The 26564-nt window shown below is 35.8% G+C and overlaps 1 protein-coding gene across 4 annotated transcripts; it reads left to right on the top strand.

Annotated features, from left to right (window-relative positions):
* Positions 1-2650: 2650 nt before the first annotated feature.
* PDLIM3 (PDZ and LIM domain 3) lies at positions 2651-25953 on the top strand. Of its 4 annotated transcripts, none has more exons than XM_059844645.1 (8): positions 2651-2946; positions 8221-8372; positions 9995-10079; positions 15170-15357; positions 18845-19108; positions 21706-21833; positions 22951-23062; positions 23950-25953. In XM_059844645.1, the coding sequence occupies exons 1-8, from the start codon at positions 2854-2856 to the stop codon at positions 24137-24139; spliced, it is 1212 nt and encodes a 403-aa protein (XP_059700628.1). In that variant the 5' UTR covers positions 2651-2853; the 3' UTR covers positions 24140-25953. The 4 variants fall into 4 exon arrangements, with proteins under 4 accessions (XP_059700628.1, XP_059700629.1, XP_059700631.1 ...); XM_059844646.1 differs by lacking the exon at positions 15170-15357 and adding an exon at positions 15804-15871 and having other exon boundaries at positions 2652-2946; XM_059844648.1 differs by lacking the exons at positions 15170-15357; positions 18845-19108 and adding an exon at positions 15804-15871 and having other exon boundaries at positions 2660-2946.
* Positions 25954-26564: the final 611 nt, after the last annotated feature.

Below are 26564 nucleotides of genomic sequence, written 5' to 3'. Positions count from 1 at the left end.
GTGTCATGGTGTGTAATGACAGATTTGTGTACCATGCTACCACTCGAATACCTAATTTGAGACCCCAGCTCCCAAATCTCCAAAAGCTGAGTGACACAAAGGAATTTGTTGCAGCGTCCCCCCACCTTCCATTTTTGGAAGAGGAGGAGGGTGGAAAGTGGTGGTTATACTCTTTCAGGTTGCATTGGATAGAAAAATAACATTTGGCACAGAAATCAAATGAAATATCAACTTGGGAAGCAAAAGTCTGCTTCAAACATTTGGGTAGTCATACTATAAACCAAAAGACTACATTATTATTCTGGGGAGGCTAGTTTATACATAAATTCATAGCAGTATTTGCAGGTAAAAAAAGTTGTAACACCAATGACCCTACAGTACAAAACATGAAAATCTATTAAAAATCTATTAAAAATACTTGTTTTATTATATGGAAGCTTCAATGATACAAGGGGGAAAAAAAGAGGAAGTAGCACTCTGCTTCATATTTACAAAAATCTATTTTCAAAGTTACAACTCTTATGAAAGAAAATATGATGCCCTAAAACCAGACAAAAGAAGAAAATGTTCTTTACTGAAAGGAGTATACCTTTGTCCAGTGGATAAAAGTCTCTGGCTTCAATCCAGCTCAGCTGGTCATTTTGGTCTAGTATGTAAAAACAAAAGTGATCTAGGTAGATGAGCCAAATAATGTACACATCCTATGTAAATGGGTGAAGGAGTTTCTTAAAAGCAGTCATTGAAAAGGAACTATGAAACAGCCTTATGTGACAAGCATCAAGTCAGTATTGCCTTTCAAATATTTTTTTTTCTTTCCCCTCTCTAATTACAAAGAGGGAGGGGGAAAAAAAAGCTGAACCTGGAAAACATCAATAAAACTAGATCTCAAAACTGCTTTCCAGAGCAACAGCACCTTGGAGAGCAAGTCACCCTTCCAGTAAACCAGGCAGAAAAAAAAAATATTTTTTGAGCAAGAGCTCAGCTTCATATATGCATATGGTTTCCACTGAAACTGAGAGCAGTCACTTGCCTAGCAATCACCCTGCCCTTACATATATCTAGCAAGATTAGAAGGGACATATGAGCAAATTTCAGTATAGTACAGAAACATGAACAAACTTTACAGACACTTAAGCAATCCCAAACCTGGGTTTCTTAAAAAAAACCAAACAACCAAATAAAAAACCACACACCCAAAGAGTAAACCTCCACATAAATCAGTAACTTAAGAATGGGAATTTGGAAGGAATTTCTCCAGTGAACAAGTTATTATACAAGCATAATTTTTGACACAGGAAACTCAGAAGCTGATTATACTGTTTGACCTGACATTGAAATTCCTATATTTCAAAATCATTTTCTACTGAAGTACATTGCAGGATTTCAAATCTCAGTATTTGAGATTGCCAGTGTTCAGAGAAAAAAAAATGCAAATTGCACAGGAAAGAACTCTGCAAATAAATACATCTAATATGTTATTCATTTCCCACTACAAATCAAAGCACACTACAGGATTCACTAGCAGACTAGGAGTGAAAACAAAAGAGTACCAAATATACAAGATGTTTTCACTCAAAACAGATAATCACAGAAGAGGAGATAAGGTAAGAAACTGAAGTACTACTTGGTGATCAGTTCTGACCTTGAACACACACAGTGTACTCTGCCAGGATGAACTATGTAGTGGCAATACTTTGAAGGCATATCCTGAACCAATCTCAAAATGTTAGGACATACCAGAGTATATACACCTCTCAGAAAGAATGAGAGGATTTTTTTCTTCAACTTCAAAATACACAAAAGAATTTAAGCTACCAAGACTGATACACCACTGACCTAAACACCTGCCTTATTTCTGTAAATGACCCTATATTCTTTCACATTCCTAATGAAAGCTGTGCCCCCACCAGCTGACTGACAGCCTGCAAGCTCTTTGTGACACAGATACCCTTTCTGATGGTTTACTTTCAAAGAGTCACTACTGTGTGTTTCATTCTGATCAGGATGTGAATTATACTTTAATAACAGAGAATATCTTTGAAATATTCTTCACAAGAACACAGTTACAAAAACCTCTGATGAACACTACTATCTACTAGCAAGCCACAAGTAAAGGACAGCTACCTTTAAAAAGCTAAGATTTGTACGAAGGAAAAAAGACATCATCACCTAATACCGCATTTCTCTTCTACAGTATGAGAAATATGTATGACATCAGTCCAGATTTTTCAAGGCATTAGGACTGGTGCATGCCATGGTCTCAAGTGACTATCTAAAAAATGCAGCTGAAGGGCTGGAAGGACTTTTTAATGCAATACACTATTACATTACAAATAAGACAAGATGTGAAACAAGACCTTGAGAGGGAAATCTCCTTATTAGTATTTCTGTTTACAGGAACCAGAGTCATGTACAAAGTCATACACTGCATTGCAAAGCTGAATCAAACACCAGCAACATAAACAGCGTGATATCAAGTGAGCAACGAGGTTGCTTTAAGAAACCAGGACGCTGCATCCTGAAGCTTACTGATTGTTGGGCTGAGGGGGACGCTGGAGCAGCAGATAACGTTGATGCATTTGTTGTAAACTTTCCAGCATTCAAGCTTTATTTGTCCGAGTGTGATACTCCCCTCTGTGGGAGGAGAAGCTGAGGGACTGGCTGACGTCACCCAAAGAGTAGGGATAAAGTGCAGTGCCCACAGCTTTGGAATGAGTAAAACTTCCTAGGAGGTATAAAAGGTCGGCTGCCCTGCCTGGCAGGTGCTCTGCTGACAGAAGCCTTCCTCCTACAGCTCAACTCCTCACACAGACCCAAGGAAAAAAGAACAGTAACAAGGAAAATCTGTCCACAATGCCACAAAATGTTGTACTCCAAGGACCGTCACCCTGGGGATTCAGGCTCTCAGGAGGAATAGATTTTAACCAACCCTTAATCATAACCAGGGTATGTACTCTTGCCATTTCCTTTCTATTTATTCCATGCAATAGTTGCTGTAGATTTTTGTCTTTTATTTTTCTGGAGTTCAGAGATGCAGAAAAAGCTGTGAGTTGATAAAAAAGTAGCTGCTAGTTCTGAGGAAAGCCAGCTGAATACTAAGTTTTTACAAGTTTTGTGTGACATGTTTCTGTGATTGGTCTAAGAGACTTTAACTGTACTTCTACTTAGGTCTCAAAATTAAATTCAAGTGCCTTGGCAGCAGAAAAACTCTGGCATGATTTCCTCGGCTTTCAAAATTACATTTAAACCTACAAAAAGCAAGACCTCACTTTTATGCTTTCCACAACTAGCTTCTCTGATCAATGGGGGAGAAAACTGCTTGGCAGCAGCTCCTCATGCCTGAGAGTTTGTGCTTTGCAGATTAATCTGACTCTTATTTAATTAAACCAAGTTCTGTTTCTTGCCAGTAAAGGCAACAATAACTGTTTTTACATATCTAAAAGTCTTCACTTTCATGAATGTTAAAAGAGTGAGTTATTAGAAAGTTATCCAGTCCTGCATAGGAAATAGGGTGGGTTATTAGGTGGGTTTTGCCATATTTAGAAACTAAAAGTTTACCTTGCCCTCCCTGCCCCGATAAATGGCAAGAATTTGAGCCTTGATTCTTTTTCATGGATTTTTGAGATACCAGCTGCAATACAAGAAACCAGTGGCTCGATCCATGTAGCCTACAACACACTGTCAGCTGCCCTGCATCTACAGATGTGGATCTGCTCAACAGACAGGGTACACATTTTGAGAATTTCTATATTTTAAAAATTGGGTTCAATGCACTGCAGGCTAGAATTCATTCTCCTTGTATTTCTGCTGCTTTTCAGGACCTCAGACACACCAAATACATGTTCCTTGAGCCTCCAAACTGCAGGGGGTTTTTTGTTTTGTGTTTTCTTTTTTTTTTTTTTTAAAGCCCTACAGTATGACTCACTATATACACTTTGCCTGGTATTGAGTATATGTCAAAAGCCTTGAAGGATGGATACCACTAGTGATGTCTTGCAGTAAATATGCTTCCAAACAAGAATTAATAGAAAGTTTAAGAACCATCTTTTCACATATTAACTAGTAAAAATTAACTTAGTGATTCATTCCAGATTTATAAAAGCATTAAAAAATCATGTATTTTAAATAGAAGAAAATTAAAATGCTATTATTTGACTGAATGAAGTTACATAACAACTACTCATAGAATATAGCAAAGTCTTTGGAGAAAGAGGAGACAGAAACATTGAATTAAAAAAAAAATCTCTGGATGTTTTGGGGCCTTCATTGCCTTTTATGGGCCTCTAAAAGAAAAATAGTTTCCATTATCTCTAATGAAAAATATTTTAGCGGTGTCTGGTTTGTATTTTCTTTGTGTTTAGATTAAGTGCAATGAAGTTTAAAAGTGCAATAACAAAGGATGTTACTATAAATATAACTTTCTAAAGAATAAATTACTTTGCAGTTGACTCATACCTACCAAATGCCTCACAAGACATAAGCCATTGCAGAAATGCTCATAATCACGTTTCAAGTAGTACAATGAAATATATATATATAAAAATACATAGATATGGGAAAAAAAGGTTACATTTGCTTAGCTCAGGTTTAAGAATATTAACAGTCAATTTGTTTAAAGTTAGTATTTTTGTTGCCAGTACATACATTTAGAAAAGTCCCTCCTTAAGTGTTCATGCAATACCCCTTAAAAAATAGAGAGCACTTCAAAAGATTCACCAGTTTTGCCTCTTGGGGTCTAGGTGTTCCTTTTGTAAAAGTTATCATAAGCAGCCCATTCACTCTAGGTTTAACTGTCCTGACAAGAAAAACTAAAAAATACATATAAATTATTTTAAAATATTTTCTGAATAAAATAATTGGACAGGTGTTAAGATTGGTTGGCTATGTCCTTGTTCAACAAGAGACAGCTTTTATCAGGACTTGTTAAGAGAGACAGATGACATAAGAGATCATTATCCACCTGTCTAAAGAACAGATGTCACTTCAAAAGCTCCTGTGAAAATTGTTCTGCTGTTTTGACTATTTCAAGCAAATGCAAAAACTACAGACCATGATCACTGGGAGAGAGGAAGAACAGGAGGGGAGTAAAAATCAACACATTCAAATTCTACTATGGTCAGAAACAATAAATTAACTGCAAAGACTGAAAACATTAAAATACTTGGAACTTTGCATAGATGCAAAGAAATTGCATTAATGAAACTGATTACAGGAACAATTGAAATTTGTGCAGTTTGGAGAGAATGGTAAAATATTATCAACTCTAGATTTAAGTTCTATTTTATTTTTATAGACCTTTACCAATCACAATGCAAGTATTCATATTAACTCAATTTCATGCTTAGCCACTCTGTCTACAGACATTCATAGCTCTCTTCAAAAAACACTGAGCCTGAAATATTTATGATGGTGTAAGGTGATAAGCTTTACAAGTCTATTATCAGATGCAGAGAGATTTTTCTTCAGAGTTTCCTTGGAGACATTTGACCCTCGTGTGGTTAAATAGTCTGTGACATCTGAATGACCAACACATATTTTTGTATTTATCCAAATCCAAGATACCCAGGATACCAGAGTAACAGGCATACCATGCAGACATGGCCTGAGGAGCAAGGCAAAAATTCTTCCAAAGCAACACTAGAATCTACCTCATGAAGCCAGGGTGAGCAAGCAACAAACCCTACTGTCACAACACAATTCTAAGTGTTCAAAATACACAGATAATGTGTCACTAACAAGTCTTTAAGAAACAGCACCACTTAAATTATTGAGGTGCCCACACTATCAATATCATACCTATGATGTCTTGCACTGCACAACATGGTCCCTTCCTATGAAATGGGAATTTTTTTAAAATAAAAAAAATTATTTTTAATAAAATGTATAAAATGTAGTCTTCAGGGTAGGTGCCTGCTCTGCAGCCTAGCAGGCCTAGGCATGTAGAGCTCAGCACCCCCATTAAGGTGTTAAGGCCCAAGGGACATCTCAGGAGCTTGGGAAGGATCACTTCAGCCAAGGAATAGGAAATACAGACTCCTGTGCCTTTCCCTCCTTGTTCCCACCAAATGATGGTAACCCTATTCAAACATCTATGTGGTATCACTGCAGCTGCTGGCAACTTATAAAACTCAAGGGATTTAGGAGCAACACAGAGCAGGGCATGTTCTGCTAGCAGCACAGCTGCAGGGGAATGTACTGTGCTAGGCAGACACACTACTTTATAAGGCAGGATCACTATCTCAGGGCTTTGCTGCAGTATGTCACAGGTACAGCAGATGATTTGTTGTGATGTGTAAAACATAGGCTGCAGAGTAACCTCCATAAGGGTTATACAAGCTAAGTTACTCTTGAGAGGGAACCAAGAATGGTTGGTTTGCCCAGTTAGGTATTAAAGCATCAACAGTCACATTGGAACACAAGGAATTCTGCTGCTGTTTGTCATTGCAGAGATATTCACAACATGCTAAGCCAAATCAGGAGCAATTCCACATTGAAGGAAGAAGAATGATCATACCTCCAACCCCTGTCTTATTGTAGTGCTATAAGTGGTCTCAGTATTGATCATTTGCTCTTGCAGCTGCTGAAGTTTGAGAAGTAGACAATTTTAGAAATTTCAGACTTAGAATTTATAAACAGCTTCCTCGATTCATATTCAAACAGGTAATTCAGGCACCTGAACACTTTGTTAAGCACACAAGACACTAGTCCATTCTTTTGAAGGGTGAGGGTGCAAAAGCCTGAAGCTGGCCACAAGCACCCTTTGGAAAGTTTGCCTGAATTGATAATAACACATGTATTGCAGTTTGTTACAGTGATATCAAAAATAAGTTTACACGAGGGAATGCAGAAAAAGAGCTCACAAAACAATCTCTTTGATCATTCAGACTCACCTAACAGAGAAGGAAAGAGGAGAGAACCACCCCCCTTCACTGATTTTGGCATTATTTCAATACTAACACAGTGCAAATCATAGTAAAAACAGTATCTATTTGGCTTTATGTTGACAGTAGTGTCCCCTTCAGAGACAAGTCTGCCAGCTTCACCAAAGCTGGGGCTGAGAACATGCTGGAAGTACACTGGGCAGCTTACTCTCTTCCTTTGCTGGAAAACTGTGAAACACCAGAGTTGAATAATGTCTCCACAGCATGTTTTGCAGTCAAGACAACACATGCTTTCACTATAGCACAACCCATACTAAGAAACATTCTCCCCAATAGCTTTTTCATTTCATATATACCACAGATAAAAGAACTGCATTTGGATATAAGACTATATTGACATTTTTTTGCCTTCACACTGGAATTCATTAACTTACAAATAGGCAGCAAATGTTACTTTGCATGAGCCAACTTGTCCCTTCTGCTGTTTGAGAGCTGAATTTCAGAAGTTTATAGTGCTACAGGCATCAATTTCATGTTGCTGTCTAGGCAAACAAGAGTTGCCCAAAATGGCAATACACACGTAGGGGACGGAAATCCCACTCAGTGACCTAAGACCTCTTGTGTATGTGGTATGTGTAAGTGTTGTGGTGGAAGGAGGAGTCACCTCTTGCAAATAGAGGCCTGTAATTCTAGAACAAGCTTCAGTAACATCTAAGGTCATGGCCTCTCTACAATAGCTATTTTAAAGCAAAATTATGTTGCATTTCAATTAGTTTCACAACCATACAGAAGTTTGTCAACTAGACAAAAAAGAAAAGATCAAGCATAGAAAGATAACTTCAGGGCTATTTCTGTGAATGTCACAGATGGTGGCACATGTACATAAAGTATGAATTGCACCACACAGACCACCATGAAGGATCAGGGCCACTGTTACTTAAATGCCATGGGATTTAAAACTAAGCACTTCAAGGAGTTCAGCAACACAATTTCTTACCAGTTCTTTTCTACTGCTTGGTGGTTTTAAGGTGAAAACATAACTTTTTTTTCAAGAAAATTATATTTACAATGGCAGTGGAGAAATAATATTTAAAGATGAGTTACAGTAATTACAGCAATCAGAGTAGACACCAATGCAGAAAGGTGAAGACAATTTTTTTCTAATTTGGAGTTATGATGAATAAAATATTCATATGGTTTCCTGACAATAGAACTACAGAGCCTTTGGCAAAATACCTCCCCTGTCCAACAGGAAATAGGGGAATGTGATGAAGTTTATTTTCTCTATCAATTTTTGGGCATGCATGGTGATTAAGCAGTTACATTTTGGTCTTTTCAGATTACACCTGGAAGCAAGGCTTCAGCCGCCAACCTGTGCCCTGGTGATGTTATTATAGCTATTGATGGTCTAGGCACAGAGAACATGACACATAATGATGCCCAGGAGAGAATCAAAGCAGCTACACATCAGCTTTCTTTGAAAATAGAGAGGTACGTGTACATGTCTGCCTGTTTCTGAAAGAAGATACTACTCAATCAACAGCACAATTGATGGTGTAACTCTTTAAAATAGTTTGAGGAAGTTTCCAAAATCCTTAAAATTACAAGCAACCAGACCTACCTCTTAAACTCCAGATCAAGCAAGACTCCCCAGAACTCATCTTTGTAGGCACAAAAAGAACAGCTTCTCTCGAATAATTCACACTGTAATTCTGCTGACTGCACAAGTCCTCTGTTTACTGTCAGTAAGCAAGCAGTTCTTCATGTTTTGGGGAAATGATAAAATCATCATCTAGTGTCAGTTGTTCAGTGACCTCTCTTCTCTAACACTCCCTCATCCACCGGTGCTTATCACTGCCTCCTTCTCCCAACCACACATAAAGCTACCACTGCATCATCCCAGTTAGGGAAAACAACATCAAATCACAATTTCATAAGGAGTGACAAAGGAGTGAGTTTAAAGCCAATCAATCTCTTTGGTCACAACATATTAAGCCTAAAAATGAATCTCAAAGCAATGTTCAAAACAAAACTGAGAAACACTGTCTTACCTGAACTGTGGTAATCCAGAAACTTTTGTGCTCACTTCTCTCTGCTAGAGCCAGGAAGAGAAACAACCTGCAGCTTCACATCTCTAGCTGTGTTTGCTCAGCCTGAAATCAGAATCACTTGGCACACTCTTTCAGCTGTCTCCAAAACTAAGACAGGGCTGATTAACCTCAAGGTTCTCAAGGCTTGAGGCTCTCAAGGAGGCACAGCTCTTTATGGTAGCTGACTACAATATGTCTTTTGAAATACAAAAGTGTTTCTTTTTTTTAAAGGAGTGTTGTTGAATTACTAGAGCACACACCATAGTTAAAAATTCCTCCTGTTAATTCCATGTTCTGCTACAGATTGATATGCCATTTAACAACTATCTTGGGAAGTCAGTTTCAAGATGTGATAAATGTATATACAACAAGCAGCACCACATTAATATTTAGCATTACTACTATGCTACTTTAAAATTAGCTGCCACATTTCACTTTGTCAATAAAAACAGAACTGTAACTGATATTTTCGCGTTTGCTACTTCTGTCTACATGACTGAAAGAATCATCTGTGCAACTTCAATTTCCCCTTGCAAATACTTAGCAAATTTAGACTGCACTTCAACATTGAAAAGCAGGCTTGACATGGAAGTTATGGTCTTTAAAAAAATAAATTGATGTTTAGGCTTATTACTAATGTATTACTAAGATATTCAATTATTCATATAAAATATTCTGAGGACCCAACATTAATTCTAGCAACCATTAAAAAAAAAAAAGGAAAAACTAAGAAGTTTGGTTAGATCAGGTCAGAAAGGCACTAATCTCCCTTTCCTTTTGCATTTGGTAACTATTAACAACCTATTTCGCATTGTGAATAGCATACATAAGTTTTTTAAAGTAAATACATTTAATATGTATCAGTTATGTATCAGTTACATATCACTGACATATTTTTATGTCAAAACATTAAAAAAGCATAGAAAAAGCCTGCAGATTTATAAGCTGCATTATAATTTATGGGGACATACACAACTCCATAGGAATTCAAATTATTTAAATTCTGCCTCTTTTTCTTTCTAGGGCAGGGACTAAATTATGGTCCCCACAAGTTTCAGAAGATGGCAGAGCACATCCCTTCAAGATAAATTTGGAAGCTGAACCTCAGGTATGAATTCTGAAAAGTTACCCAACCACTTTCATTTGCCTTTTTAAACTCAAAAGTGGTCATTAAAATTCTAGAACTTCTAAAACTAGAACTTCATCCATAAGTGGCCCGTTTAAGCTCTTAAGAACCACCATGATTATGACATCCAGGAGCACCATTTTATCTAACTCAATGCTTTTGATTTTTCAGCTGTAACCAAAACAAAACATTAAAAAGCTACAACAAATTCTCATTTTCCCTTAAGAGTCTACAGTTCAAGTTGCTTTAAGTCTTTTAGAGATTCTCTGTCATATGAGGAAGTTCTTCATTCAGGAATAAATACCAAGTACCTAAGTGATGAACTCATCAGATCACAAAATTCGTTTTGATGTGGTCAGTTAAACAGAGAGATCTTTAAATGCTGGATCTGTTTACCTCCACACATTTTTATACTATGCCATAGAACTGAAGTTTACATATTCACACAAGACCCATGTACAGGTCAATAAGCAAATCACTCACCACTTCTGACTAGGAAAGAATTGATCATTGTATATGACTAAAGCAAATCCAATCAATTGACAGCCATCTCTCTTTTCAAACTCAAAAAAAGAAAAAGCTACTATGAGTCAAAGCCTTCATATTGCTAATAGTGAATTAGCTAGCTACTACTTACAACTCATCCTTATTTCTTTTTTCTTTGTCATTCCTCTTTAACCTATATAAACATTTGCTGTTATCTCAAGAGCAGGGAGGGAAGAATATTCTGCTGATCCTGGAAGGCCAGGTTCAAAGCAAATATGTCAAAGTATTTATTCTGTGATATCCTAGGGAAAAGAAATGTAAGTCTGGATTCCATTTCAATAAACCCTGTGCAATAAATACTTCCACCTATTCTGTTTTCATGGAGATGCTCCCAAACATGAATATAGCATTTCAGTGTTTTCTCTCTCTTCTTTCTGATCTAAAACTTGCATTAAGGGATACAGCAAACTCCATCAGAAATAATATAGCCTCTTCAGCAGCAGAAATACCATAGTGAAGAAACAAAACTATTTTAAATGCATATTCTTGTGGAAGAGCTAGGATACACACTGGATGACTAGCAATGGAACAAATTCACTAAAAAAGCTATAGAGAAAACCATGCAGGCATGCATGACACAAGAGCAATCCCTCTGCATGAAAGCTGCATTCCTAAAAAGGACAGTTCCTTAAAAATAGATCACAAGATTTCACTAAGTGCTATTTGGCAGACTACTGAAAGTCTGAGCAATCACCAAAACTGTTTCTCCTAGATTAAACAGGCAGCATTTTCATTCAGTATATCTCTTTTTCATTCCTAGGAAGTTCAGGAGTACTGAGTATATTTCATAAATAGTGGGCATCCAAAAAGTAGCAATGCTTGCAAGCAAATATACTAAACCATCCCTGGAATGTTTTACATATTAGATTAAATTCTTGCAGCTGAGTATCCACCACTCCTGTGGAATAAAAAATACATATAGGCTATTTTTCTACAATTTCTGGAATTTAATATTAAATTTTACAGCATATTTAGTCACAACATGTGATGCAGAAGCATGTATACCAGTATAGAAAACAGAAAAAGTTTCTTGAATCTCAAATGACAAATTTTTGCACAACTACAACCTGTGCTGTCCAAGTCTGATAAGAGTTTGCTGAATTCTAATAATAAATATAGGCACTGAAGCCAAGATGAATGGAGAAAAACACAAAAGCAGTAATGTATTACTTCAAACATAAAACTCTTTTATCCAAAAAATTTATTGCATACATTTACTGGTATGTAGAAATGGAAAACCACTGACTTCTATTTATATAATAATAACCAAAATTAATCAAAAGCTCATAGATCTTATAAATGTATCAGCTTTTTTCATTGTCATCAAAGAGACATTTTAAAATTTACTAAGAACATTAAGAGAAGTCAGTTATTTAAAATACATTATGAGCCAACTAAATAACAATCAAAAATTGTGACTTACACAATCTTCTTAATAAGTATCTAATTCAAGTTTGTAAGCTAATAAAAGATACTTACAAATGAATGGAAACCCTATTTTAAATTGTTCAGCAATGTGGCCAAATATTTGGCCAAAGAATGCTTACTTTAGCTTCAATGAATGAAAATTATTCTACAGATTCATGGAGATGGCTATGTGAAACCTGATACACAATTAAATACTGTGCCCACATACAGCTATGGAACCAGGACCATTCACACTGTAGCAAACTTCTGAATCAGCCTGAGAATCTCCCAAAAGCCACCTGGAGACTGATACAGGCAATTGTTGGAGCACAGTGAAAGCTCTCACCATTTTTAAATCTAAGAGGAAACTGAGGCAAAAATTCTAATTCACAGCTGTAAGTGGCTGACTGAGAGTCACTCTTGAAAGCTACACAATCCCACACAAAAAACCAGCCACCCTGATTTTGATAGTCTGGAGCAACCTATAGTGTGATGGATAAATAATTGGAAATAGCAGACCACTTGAAGAATTACTAGTACAAACACATTGTATTCTGAATAAAGGCAATTTAGAACATAAGATTCTCAACAAATATAAGTAGAAAGTGAAAACAAAACCATTACATGGCAAATTTTATCATAAAATTACTTTTAAATGTTTTCTGCTGTATTGTCAATGTAAAAGAAGGATGACTCGTAAATGTTTTCTGTTACAATCCCTTTAACCTCTTGAAAATAATTTTGTATTCATTGCCACAATCTCTTGAATTGTTTTTATTTGAACTTTTCTTTCTTACTTCTATCTTTGTCTTTTAACTTTGAACGTTCAGTCAGACTAGACTTTTGGCCATGAAGGAGGTGATTCATTCCTGGGAGATATATTATGCATGTAGATAAGTATTAAAATCTAAGAAAACCACAACCCATTGTTCTAAAAAGTTATTAGTCTATTACCATTTATAATCAACTTTTGAAACAATACAATTGTGCTGGGCTAGTTTTGAGGACCTACCTCTCTTCATAACAGCATTCAAAGACAAAGATCTTAGTCACATGGTACCTCCAAAATGTACACATCTGTGCTCTGTCACAGCAATTACCCTAAGGAATGCCATCATATAAGCTGTGATAGATGCATTTCTGCAGGCTTTGGTACTACATTATTTCTATTCCTGACACCTGTACCAATGCAAAAACGTAGCTAGCCGGGCAAAAAAATCAGTTGGTTGGGAAAAATAATTAATAAATGAGGTACTGTAATTCTCCAATATTGCTACTTTGAAATTTCAACAACTTCCAGTTCTCATTTAGCTTTTGAACTAAAAGAGGACTTTTCACAGATTCAATGATATCAAATAAACACAAGAGCTGGACTATTTTTGCTGCTGTATGTTCTGTCACTGACATTTTATATTAAAAGATGATGATAATAATAGATAAGGAAAGCAGAATTTAAGTCTCACTAACTGCAAGTTGTTTCACAACTGTTACATTGTAAACATGCTGTTATGATGCCACATCTTCTGTTCATCTCTCTATAAGAAATGAAATATGGGGATGAAATTACAATGTTCACAGTTGGTTTGGTTTGTTTTGTATCATACAGGGATTTGAATCAATTTTAAATACCTTGACATTAATATCTTTCCTTAAGTAGCCATGATCCTAAACCATTAGATTATTTCCATTTACTAATACATTTTGTTAACTGCAACTCTGTTCTATCAGACAGACAGAAGGAATTGCAAGTAAAAGCTTTGTGCTCATTTATCTGATTACTGCTTTCAGTTGCCTCTTAAAGTGCAATGCTGCTAAACATTTTCATTTAATAAAACTGCTTTTTACTGTTTGCATTTTCTGGTTGCATATTCTATATATCCATGACTTTTCTTTAGTCTGATCCTAAACTGCTGTATAACAATTGTGCTCAATACCAAACCCAAACTGGAGAACTAGAAAAAATTTCTATGAAAATTGAAGCATTAATGACCTCTGCTATCTTAACATTGCAAGTTCAAGCTTCTAAGGAAAAGACCAATTTGGGTTGTGGAAACCTCTTTGTTAGAAACAAAAGCTTTTTATTCCATATGGATGGAAGTTCAAATGCTCTCCCAGCACTGTTTCCAAAGAGTGTTACATGCCATCAGGACAATGTGATGGACCGCAGCAGTTCTTCACTCACTTTGAGAAAAAGGAGAAAACCCTCAGCAGATGACAACATTATTTTTTTTCAAAGTCCTTATTTCTGAGGCTTAGGAGTAGACCTGAGCTGGAAGGACCTCAAACAACACAGTAATAAATACACAGAATACAAACAAGTGAATTTTCATGCAGTCAAATGTCTTTATCATTCCTGGCCAACCACTACAGAAGGACATATTAAGATATCTGATAAACCATAAAAGATTTTATTTCCAGACCTTATCCTTTCCAATTCCACAAATTGAAGAAATTATCCTGGTATATGACAAAAAAAGAATGGCAGAATATGGGCACATAGGTAGAATGATTTCAAATTTGCCCATTTCTGGGTTTTACTTATTTATGATGATTTCACATTAAATTATAGAGCAGTGCAATTTTTGATACATACATATGCTTTAAAAATTAAATACATTCAGAAAAATGTCCTCAATCTGCTGTATGTTCAAGATTTTATTTCACTTAAAATAAACATTAAAAATTATGTGTTTTCTAGGTAAGACACATGCAATAAAATCATACTTTTGGAAGTCCCCCTATCACTATGTGATGAAAATGAAGAAGCTAGAGATTAGCACTAAAGCAAAGAAATTAAGATAAGCATACATTAAATGTTTTAAAAGAATAATGTAAACTGTGTTAAATCTGGTGACCAATACGAAAGGTCACTATAACATTCATCCCTCCCATTTCTTCTAAGCCTTCTGCTTTCCTGGCGGTGACAAATTAATGTGTATGGCTCAAGTAACAGATACAAAATTCATGGAAAAATATAATATGCTTGCACCAAGTAAAAAATAACAGAGTTGCAAAAGTAAAAATGCAGTTATTAACAATACTGGTGTTGTCAGATTTACTCATGGCTAGCTTTGGTGTGCATTGTAGCTCTGTGTGTTTTGTCTGCCTATCATGTACAGGAATTCAAGCCTATTGGTACGGCTCACAACAGAAGGGCCCAGCCTTTTGTTGCAGCAGCAAATATTGATGACAAAAGACAGGTAGTGAGCTCCTCCTATAATTCTCCAATTGGGCTCTATTCATCGGGCAATATTCAAGACGCGCTTCATGGACAACTGAGGGGTCTCATTCCTAACTCAGCACAAAAGTGAGTATTGGTACTTACTTATGATACATCATCATTTGTGGTATATCATTATCTGTTCTGGTTTCAATTTAAAAGTCCAGCTCTTGCTGTTTTTTTCTGAAACTCAGGAGATGATTCATTATCCAAAAAACGGTGATCAAAGGAACTTTTTTTTCCAACACCAAGAACCATCCATTCAGCTTTCTAGTAGCAATGCTGCAGGTAGCTAAAATGTGCCCTCTGCTTTGGGCTGCAACACTCCAACCTTCTCCCCTGTAACTGCACTCTACTCTGCATGTTTCTGAACACTACAGTGTATTTTGAGCACCAGGAATGAAAAAGCTAAACATGGTTACTTCATGGTTAAAATTTGTAAACATTGTTAGCTATGTTTAAACTAGAAAGCATTATGACTGAAAGAGCATTTGTAGGCCAAAAAAAGCTATTCTATCTCTTTTTCTTTACAGGATATCAACTACTTTGAACACAAGCATAATATTCGGCCCAAACCCTTCATAATCTCAGGCCGAAGCAGGTTATAAACTTTGAGTGCTGTGCTGGATTTGATGCATGGTGTTATTTTTTTAATGGACAGATACTCACCGTTGACATTAATTAAGCATTCTGATGCATTTGAAATTTACTTATAGTACTAGACAGCCTAATGCTAAAATTACAAACAAACAAACAAGAAGAATTAAATTGTTGACTTTCAGAGCTCAGGCTTGAAATTCAAATTCCTCTTTCCAAAAGAAAGTGTATCTACACTCCCATCTGAGTTATACTGATCAGAGTCTGAAGTAACTGCAGCCATGATTCAGTTTACAGCGCAGCACCAGTCATTGTACACTTACAGATCTTTGGCACTGTGAACTTCTTCTGAACAAACACAGTGTAATTTGTTAAGATGCTAAATAAAAGATAGCTACGTAGTACATATATATTAGTTATTACATATAAATAAAAGCCTACGTATAAATAAAAGCTAGCTAAAGATAGAGAGTTACAAGCTGGGCCATTCAGAGATTTCAAATTTGCATTTCAGCAGACCTCTTTCCAGAGGACAATCTACTGCTGAGCTAAAAGTAGTAAAACTGATGCCATAGATTTCTGAAGTTGCAAAGCAGAAAATCTTATCTATTTAGAGCCATTATTTTAGTGTAATATACCTCTGTCTTAACTGGTGATGGTTTCCATTATTACAGAGGGCACAAAACCAATGCAAACTCTGTGGATAAAAACATAAGGAAGCTCAAAAGGGCCTGAGGGATGAAATATATTGTGATGTGATCCTTTATCCTTTCTAGCCGTAGCAGTATGTGGGACCACTAGGTACCACACAAAGCTGGCTCTGGGACCACCAGGTACCGTTTTACAAGTGCCTAGATTTATGAAGAATCAAATGAGTATCAAAAGCCTAATCTCACAATTCAGAAATGAAAATGACGTAGTATTTTCCATGACAATTTTGAAGTAAATGGCCTTTTACCAGAATATACGATGAAGAAAATAAAGTGCAAAAACTACCCCAACCGCAATGCAACAAGTTTAAGAACTTCAGTTGGGCAAGATCTGTCTGGAATTCTAGCACTGGGAAGGTCTGCACTTGCAAAGGGCAGAATCTCTGACAGAGGGAGTTACATCTACAAAACCTTGGTTGTCACAGTTTTCTACTAATCTTCATCAGTTGGACTTAATCCACTGCTAAACACAGTAAAAAATCAACCACCACCTCGGCTATAAATATCCCTTTAGAACAGACAGCAGAGGCTAAATGGGACTCGGACTAAAAGAAGACGTGATTGTGGACTGTGGGTTTGAGCTAATGGATTGGACATTGGACAGAATTTGGGACTTTACTCTGGTGAAACTAACTGGAAATTGTCTTTAATATATAAGTTTTTTTTTCCTATAATTTATTCTGTTTAATATTATTTTGGCTTCATATAGCGAGAGTGAGAGTTGTGCTTTTTCTAGTCTTTTCCTGCTACATTGCATTTACTAACACAATTAGCACTGACAGAACTTATTCTACTGTAGGATCTAATGGTGGTATTGTTTCTTCTAAAAGAAAATACTGCAAATATGTATGTTGTCCTGTGTGAATTTTTTGGCTGACTCATGCTTGGTAATGATGCACAACTATATTTGCATTAAGGCTTGCCTACCATTTCAGGAATGCTTTTGTTTGATGTGTCTTTGATGAAAAAATCCTTTATAACTTTGAGAAAGCGGTCCTACACAAATTCTGCTTTGAATCAAATGGAGAGTTTTGGGTTTTCTACTCCACCCAAGAGCAGCTAGTGGGCAGAGTTCTGTACTATCAAACTGGGAAACAGAGCATTGTCCCACGTTTACACAGCTTGGAAAGAACCATCCACAACCTTGATATCAGGCTGGAGGACAGAGATGAAGCATTTATTGTCCCACAGCTCAGAATATCTCACAAATAGTAACCAATGACTGTAGAAAGATTTGGTTGTGTGCAGTTTCACAGCAAAGAAATACCCTTTAACAAAGAAAGCCTCTGAGGTACTATGCAGACAAGGCTGATGTGTTCAAAATAGCAATACTGAAAAAGACTTCAGGTCTAGTATTCACATTCTTTTGCTAATCTTTTTCCAGGTATGTTGAACTTGTGTACAGTTACTTCAGTCATGTCAAGAAACACTAATATTTTTGAAAAGCGTACCTCTTATTTTTTATATATAAATTATGTGTAAAGTCTACTTCAAAAGCTGTAAGATTAATTCTTTGAATTAACCCATTGTTCTTGTGAAGGACCACTTTACATTCTACTGGAAACACTGTAATTTAGAAAAGCAAAAGTAAGCCTGGATGTTTTAATAACTTTTCTTCTTTGCAATGATCAACAAATACTTTTTTTAAAGAAAATTTTTAAACTAGTTTTAAAAGATTCATAAATATCTTACTGTAGAATTTAAGTAAAATTAGGAAATGTCACATTCATTATTTTACACTACTTCATAGTAGTTTTTTGGCAGTGTAGTGAGAGAATTGTGAGGTACAGAAATGATGCGTCTAGGATTCTTCCAGTGCTGCAGGTGTTTATTCTGTCTCTGACATGAACAACTTACATAAAGTCTGCCTCCTACCCTTTTTATAGATTATAAGAATTACTCACTTAGAACAGAGAATTTTAGGGAGGCTTAATTATTCCTCAATAAAACCTAGAATTTAAAAATAATGTTATATACTGAATTATTTCATCTATCAAAGGATTTTCACTATCGTTAAAGAAAATACATGCCAGAATTTTAAGGACTACTTTATAGCTGGCCTTGATAGATACTTTTTATAGGAAAACTATCATCAATGTCTACATGTACTTTTGCTTTTCTCTACTTTCTGTACTTTTGCTTTTTGGAACTCGTTCCATTTATGCTTTTCAGCGCTGTTAACATCACCGTACCCCTGTCCTTTTGTCTTCACTCTCTGTAATGCCATGCACGCTGCACCCTTTCCTGCCCTCTGGCCACGGACACAGTGGATGCAGCACTCCTTCGGGGCTGGACTGTGGCAGTGGGCGCAGCACCCCCTCTTCAATTAGCACGGTCAGCTCCATCTGCCCCACGGAGCTGAAAGCGGTGTCTAAGATGGCCCCTAATGTCCCCCTGGAAATGGAGCTTCCCGGTGTCAAGATTGTGCACGCCCAGTTTAACACACCTATGCAGTTGTACTCAGATGACAATATCATGGAAACACTGCAAGGCCAAGTTTCTACAGCTCTGGGGGAAACACCTGTCATAAGGTAATTAGAGTGGCATCTATAATATTTATGAATACACAAATTTAAAATATACCAAAAAATAGTATCACACTGTTTCTATGAAAAAGGGAGAAAAGGTTATAGAGAAACCAAGTCATTTAAAACCATTCAATATTTTCACTAAAATATTAGTAATTTCTGGGTTTTAACCCAAAGTATTAAAGGAGTCCTTCAGAATGTACAAGCAAATATTTCATAGGTAACAATCTTAGAATTGCAGCTAATAAATAAAAAACTATGATACTACCTGGATTATTACCTGACTGACCACTCCAAATCAAGACTCTGACTCCCTCCTAATTTAAAACTTTTAAATAAACTATTATATTATCTATATATAACTATATAGATCATTATATAGATATATAGATATCTAGTAATGATCTAATATTTTCATCTTATTAATAATTAATAAAATAATAATAATAAATAAATTTATATCTACTGTTGAAATTCAGGTTGTGAAGATTAGGAAATATTACAAATGGTTATAGTGTTCTAGATACTTAACTCCCATTCTAGACTACTCATTCAGTACAACTAGATCTTGTATAAAAGAGACAGAATTTACTGTAGGCCTACAAATCCATGTCTGACTTACAAATTTATTCAGTGCACAACTGAAGCCAGGTAGGATCCTTATGTATATGGATAAAAATTTTGATTATACAATGAAAAGTTTAAAAGCACTATTCATTTTTTTAGGAAAGAATTCACCATTTAGGTTGCTTTATCTTTATCTTTGCATAATAGTAACCTATTTTCCTGTTTTACAACAGCACTTAAGTAAATAATTCATAACATGTATGATGTAAACTAAAGATAATTCCTAATATTTTATATAAGCAATAATCACTGGCACCTTTGAGCCTTCTTCAGCACCTTGCCGAATTTGGCTGTTGCTAACAAAAAAAACCATATTTATATAAAAGTATTTAGGTTCATCCTATTTAATGAAAACTGTAGTTCATTAAGTCTTTTCAGAGTGAAGTTACTCTATTGCTCGAATATTTATGCTCAATCAGAACAATTAAAGAACAATAAAAGAAAAATTTGCTGTTGCATTATTGTGAAATAATGGATTAAGCCCAAAGTAATCAGATTTCACACTGCCTGTGACATCGCCTACTCTCTCTATGCAGGTTTGAAATGTCTCTTGCTGTGGGATGGCTTTCACTATGAATGCATTAAGAAATGCAAAATGACACATTTGTGTCTGGGTTTTTTGCCTTCTGTATGTAACTGCATTATCACTTGCTTTCTATTTATAAATATTTTAGTAAAGAGGAGAGAATTCAGGGGTTTAATTAAACATTGTCAAGAACTGTAAAAACTACACTACTTCTATTCATTAAAAGCTTCTGACAAGAGAAACTGGCAGTGTTTTCACCAGCTTAAAGATGGCTCAAAGAAATCTACTGATTGATGAAGATCAAAAAATTCACTTAAGCAACAGGGGTCAATGTCCAACTGCTGCTGCTCTTACTGGGCCATTTGGCAGCTTGGATGCTACCTGGAGAAACAAACCAAAGCATTTAAAGGAAAACCCAATCTAATTCTTTGTGGACAGTAGTAAGCCAGTCGCAACAGAAAATTTAAATTGGACATTTGTGCATGTAGCTTTAAGACAAGAGACTTCATCAAAGTAAATTTGGATGCTTCTGATTATCCCCAATAAGTGTATGACATTTACAAATGCTACATATTCAGTCTAATTCCTGTCAGCGCATTTAGACCTCTACTCTTCCTCTTGACTACTTAGGATGCCATTTATCATGAACAATTGGAAATATTCAGCAGAGTTTAAAATGCCTCTTAAAATATTCTCAGGAAAATCTTTGTCTCACAGGTCATTTGAGATTCAACCATCAACTTGTGTTTGGACAATAAATTGCTTTATATTTTTATTATAACACTGCCATTGCAAAAGAAATCCTTGTCTTATTTTTATTAAATTAAGAAATAGAACATCAATTTTTCAGTATTCACCTTACAGTGTTTCCTATTTTGCAATACTTATTTCACTCCTGTTGTAAACTCTATATGTTTAATAAATAACAATTCTCTCAGCCAAATAATCACCATATTACCAAGTGATCGAGCTAACTTAGAAGTTATGTTCTCCCAAAGGATTTGACTGGTTAGGTTTTGGCTGACCTTATGTAAAGGCATGAGCTGTGATTTTAACAACATTCTTGAGAGCAGCTGCTGCAAAAAGGGAACTTCTGGATACCATAGCAGAGAGCACCTGGTAATACAGCAGATGATTACTGGAATGAAACTACTTTGAGATTAAATGGTCTTTTCTCAAATGCCAGTAGAGCCAAAACAGTAATTATGGAAATATTTAAATTAGTTTCTAGATTTATTTTTGTAACAGTTGCACTGATTTTTTTTCATTACTTTTTAGTCAAAAAGAGGCTATATAAAGCAATGCAACCTGGAAGAAAGTTTCTCAATAGTCATAGGAACATGTCTTTATATTTGCTTCCTGAATCATACTCTGTGCCTGGTAGAGACATTGCTTTAGAGTTATGTTTGATAATCTGTTTTTATCTGCTCTTCCTTCTTTAACACAGTGACCCATCTCCCAACTCAGTGTCTCAGTCTGATGTGTACAAGATGCTGCATGCCAACCAGGAGGAGCCCAGTCAGCCGCGCCAGTCTGGCTCCTTTAAGGTGCTCCAGAATTTAGTCTCCGAGGAAGGTGGTTAATAACAACATATTCTACCTGTTCAAATGATTTTTAAATGTTTGTGGGAGGGGGGAATTTATGAAGAAAATAAGAAAGATTAGGGATACAAGAATTTCTGAGAGCCCAAATCATTCCCAACCTTATAGCTACCACACCAGTCTCCTGCCATTTCCCCTCCTTGCTTGTACAGCAAGCAGTCTCCTCTGTGAATACAATGCAGGTGCTGATCACATTTTCCAGAATCTCCTCTCAGATTTTAACATCTTTAATATTCAGAGTTGACTTTAACTGAACAATAGTTTTGTCTGTGAGAATTTTTGGGTTGTTTATACTCATGACAACAAGAAAGAAAACACCCTCTTCCTTATCCAGGAAAGGAGGAATTTAAATCAACCCCTGAAATCCCCTTAAAACCTATTTCCTCTTCATTCTAAATAAAAACTGAAGAAGACAATATAATTTATAGTCATATTTCCTTCAAATGAGGAATTTTTGAAAAGAAAATTATTTATGGCTGCAAGTTTGTTATATTTACAGTAAGAATAAAGAGCAAAATATAACCTAAAAGGTAATATTTAAAATTTTAATGTTTATATATCAATAATTACTAGAGAAGGAATAAAGACATTCAATTGTCTACATATATATCATTGTGGGATCTTTCTTCACATTTTCTTGTATTTTGCTATTATTTTGTATTCATATCATGTTACTAATCTTTCCAAATTGTTGTACGGTTAGTTACATAAAAAAGAAGCTTTCTGACAATAGGTCTTGATTATGTCATGTTTCTGTGTTAAAGTCCAATGCTCCACCCTCTCTGCTATATCCAAGACCTACTCTCAGAGAATTAGGTGATGTCCATGAGGCAGAGAGCACTGCCTATGCAATCTCTTTTGGACTTGCTTTTGGCTACAGCTTACACAATATTTCTCCTGATTCCGAAGAGGTGGAATCTGGCTTATGAAACTTTTCTAGTGGGACTAGTTTGTTCATGTAAGTGAAAGCCTGTAAATACATCCAGAAGTGTATGTACAGTACAGAAAGTACAGAAAAGTGCAGAAAATACTTAACTGCATCAGATGCTTTTATATTAGCCTGTACATAACAGGATTGTTTTGTTTCTCAGATGGGCGCCCTATGGGAACAAGAAGTGTGAAAGCACCTGTAACAAAGATACCTACTGCCATGCCTGGTGTCCAGAAAGTGCCACTGTGTGACAAATGTGGGAGTGGGATTCTGTAAGTTGTTTCTTTTTAGTTTTAGAAATCCCCAGCTCAAGCACACATCATCCTCAAACACCACTGCAAATTACAGAAGTGCGTTCCCAAATGCTGCTAGAGAATAGAGATATAAAAATATATTGTTCTAAATGTCAAATTATAGCCTGCACCTTCAAGAATTTTAATACAGATTATATAAGTTTTGACAAAGTACCACTGAGGTTTTAATCAAGATTTCTCGGGACCTTTTGCAAGTCAACTATTGACAATTACATAATGAAACCTGCATGCTGTGCTGTGTCAGGCTGTGAATTCTCAAAAATTTCTTGTTAATGCAAAGCATCCTTCTCCCAACCCAGTGGGAGTATCCAGAAAGCTCTGTAGATCTGTTTTAAAACTATCAGATTTCTACCCAATTGACATCACTAACTTCAGCAAAGAACACAGATAATGATGAACTGAGAAAACACACACATGAAGAAGAAGTGATGTGGTTTTGAAAGTCATTTTGTCACCCTTTTGATAGGTTAGGCTGTGCTTTCTGTCTTGTAACCAAATGTTGGTTTCTTCAAACTCTTAATTTTCCAGTGCTCATGAACTATGTGATCAACTCTACAGCATTTTATGTCACCTACTCAAACTCAGCATCCAACCTTAAATTATATAGTAGTTTCTAAAACCACAAGTTGAACAACTGTAAAGCCTTAAAATAAATACCTAGAACATACCTCGTATCATAGAATCATAGAATGGTTTGAGTTGGGAGGGAATTAAAGATCATCTAGTTCCAACCCCCCTACCATGGGCAGGGACACCTAATAATAGTCCGGGTTGCTGCAGTTTCTTTTCTCATTTAAATTCATATGAATTGATTGGGGCTTTTTCTTTTCCTTGTTCCCATACAGAGGGGCAGTGGTGAAGGCACGTGATAAATACCGGCACCCGGAATGCTTCGTGTGCTCTGACTGCGACCTCAACCTGAAACAAAAAGGCTACTTCTTTGTGGAGGGCCAGCTGTACTGTGAAGCTCACGCCCGCGCCCGCATGAGGCCTCCAGAGGGATACGAAACAGTCACGGTTTACCCAAAATGCTAGTCCTAGGTTAACACACAAATGTATGCATGCACACAAAAAGCCTTTACCAGCTTAGAACCGCAGTACGAGTGTCAGGACTCCTGCCTAAATCCAAAGTAGCAGCTTTTCAACCTTTCCCTGTGGGATTCTGAGAGAGGCAGAAGTCCTTGTTAGCCGGCAATAGTATATTATACCAGCAAAATTCTGCTAAAATATTGGTTTTGAAACTGTAAATATAACTCAAGGAAGTATAAACTAAAAAAGCTCTCCTAGAATACAAAAAGTGAAACAGCTGAGGTATTACATGAATGCTACAGCATTATGTACACACACACATATATATAAAATACATAAGTGCTGTTAGCAAGACATTACTTTAAACGTAAATTAAGTATTTGTGCAAACACCAACGCCATCAAAGTCTTACAGGCTGGACCGCTACAAATGTAGAAACTTGATTAGAAAAGCAGCAATTTTACATGTTTCGTACAAAACAAGCAGTTGTTCATGTCTGCTCTTATTCAACTATAATTAATGTATGCCCCAAACATGTTTTGCTTACTTTGCTCTGAATTTGGGGTTATAGAGCCTTCTTTTTTTGATGCAGCAACCGTGATAAAAAACAAAATGTCAAGTCACACAATAAATGGTTAGTATAATAAAGATTGGTTAGCATGAAGCAAAACAAAACTTCTACGTTGTCTTAATGATTTTGAAATGATAGCAACTTTCACATCACTTTGCAGAAAATTGTTCTAAGGCATGCACACACACACATTGTTTTTTTGGAAAAAGAACCTCACACTCTAATAGGAATTGTGAATTCATTGTGAATTGAGAATGAAAACAAATTTTAAAACTTTTCTGCAAAAAAAGATACTGGATTTTTGTATCTCCATATTTCAATTTCCATACTAGAAACAATGGGGAAATATCATCACAATATCTTTATTGCCGGTAAATTAAAGCTTGGACAACTTGAAAATAAATGTTAATTAAAATATGCAAAGGCAAGGTCTTTTATTAAAAAGCCTGGTGAAGTCTTAAGGAATAAAAAACCAAAAAGCTGAAGGAATATGCGTTTGTAATCAATTTCTGAAACTTGTCAAGGATTATGTTGTTTTCTGGTAGGTGCCAGCCACATAAACACACGTGATGGTAAAACCATGCTTAGCACTTTTAGAAAACATCAATCCAAGTCATAAATTCTTTACTGGGGTATTTTGAACCTGCTCTAAAGTAGAAAAATCTACAAAATTTTATATCAAGTCTACAAGACTAGCAAAAAATTAACAAACCAGAGACAAACAATCTTATGTAGTTTTCCCATTCTATAATGCAAGAAGCCTATAATACAAGTACAATATGGAATCAAAATACATTATACATGCTTTAAATTTATTTTAAAAATTCACAGGTTCCAAAGATTTAAATACAATTTCCACACATTCACAGACTTTTCAAAATATCTTAAAGTATTGTTTCAGAACTCAAAAGTTTTAAAAATGTGTGTGCCACTGCATTTATTACTTACATTTCCATATCAAAAGCAGAGATTAAAAAAAAAAAGTGTTGCACCCTTTTCAAGGTTAGTTCCTGAATTATTTTTGGGCACAAAATATAATTCTGCTCCTCAGGTATCATGGAGGAAATGTGTAGTATTAATATTTTTCCATTGATAAAACTCATAAATCGGAAAATCCTTTTGAAAATAAGAGTGTGCATAATGTCTATTTTTACAAACTTAAAATGTCATTCATGATTTCAAATGTTTGTTTAATTTTTATGTCTTTGTGGAGTAACTAAAAGTAAAAATAAATCTACTACATATGTTACATATTCTGTTTTTCTTTTCATCTGGTATGGAAAATGAGGAAGTGTGAGTGTCAAGTGACCTGACAACAACAGAGGTTTGGATTTCAGTCAGAGAGAGCAGTGTGCTTTGGATTGATCAGATCCCTGGCAAGAATGAAAGACAATTTTTATATTAGGCATTTGAGTACACATCCAGGGCTTTCTAAAACTGAATGAGATCATGTGCTTTCCAAACTAAAGGCTCAAAACTCCTCTCTTCAACACATCAAATGTGCCAATTGTAAATGTGAGGAAGCTCTTGGAAATGCAGATACAAGAAGTCTGGGGTAAGTTCAGCGGTATTGCATCATCATTTAGTGCTGTTTTGGGAGGTTTGAAGTTGGATGTGGCTTTGATGGAATCAGAAGGTTAGCCTATCTAATTGCAAGTACTGGCCTAGATGAAAACCTGTACAACAATATAACATCAAGTAAACAATTATTTCAGCTAATGCAGATTCTGAAATCTCTGATTCTGATAGAGAAGAAAAATAGGAAATCTCACCCCACAGTCACTTCAGCCTGGGAGAACTGAATATAGTTTTAAATGTGAGAGGAAGATACACCAATTCTCTCTATTGCATCCTCAAGGT

Source organism: Haemorhous mexicanus, chromosome 4 (assembly GCF_027477595.1).
Source record: "Haemorhous mexicanus isolate bHaeMex1 chromosome 4, bHaeMex1.pri, whole genome shotgun sequence".
NCBI classification, from domain to species: domain Eukaryota; kingdom Metazoa; phylum Chordata; class Aves; order Passeriformes; family Fringillidae; genus Haemorhous; species Haemorhous mexicanus.
The sequence above is the reverse complement of the archived record's forward strand: the minus strand, read 5'-3'. Positions and strand labels throughout refer to the sequence as shown.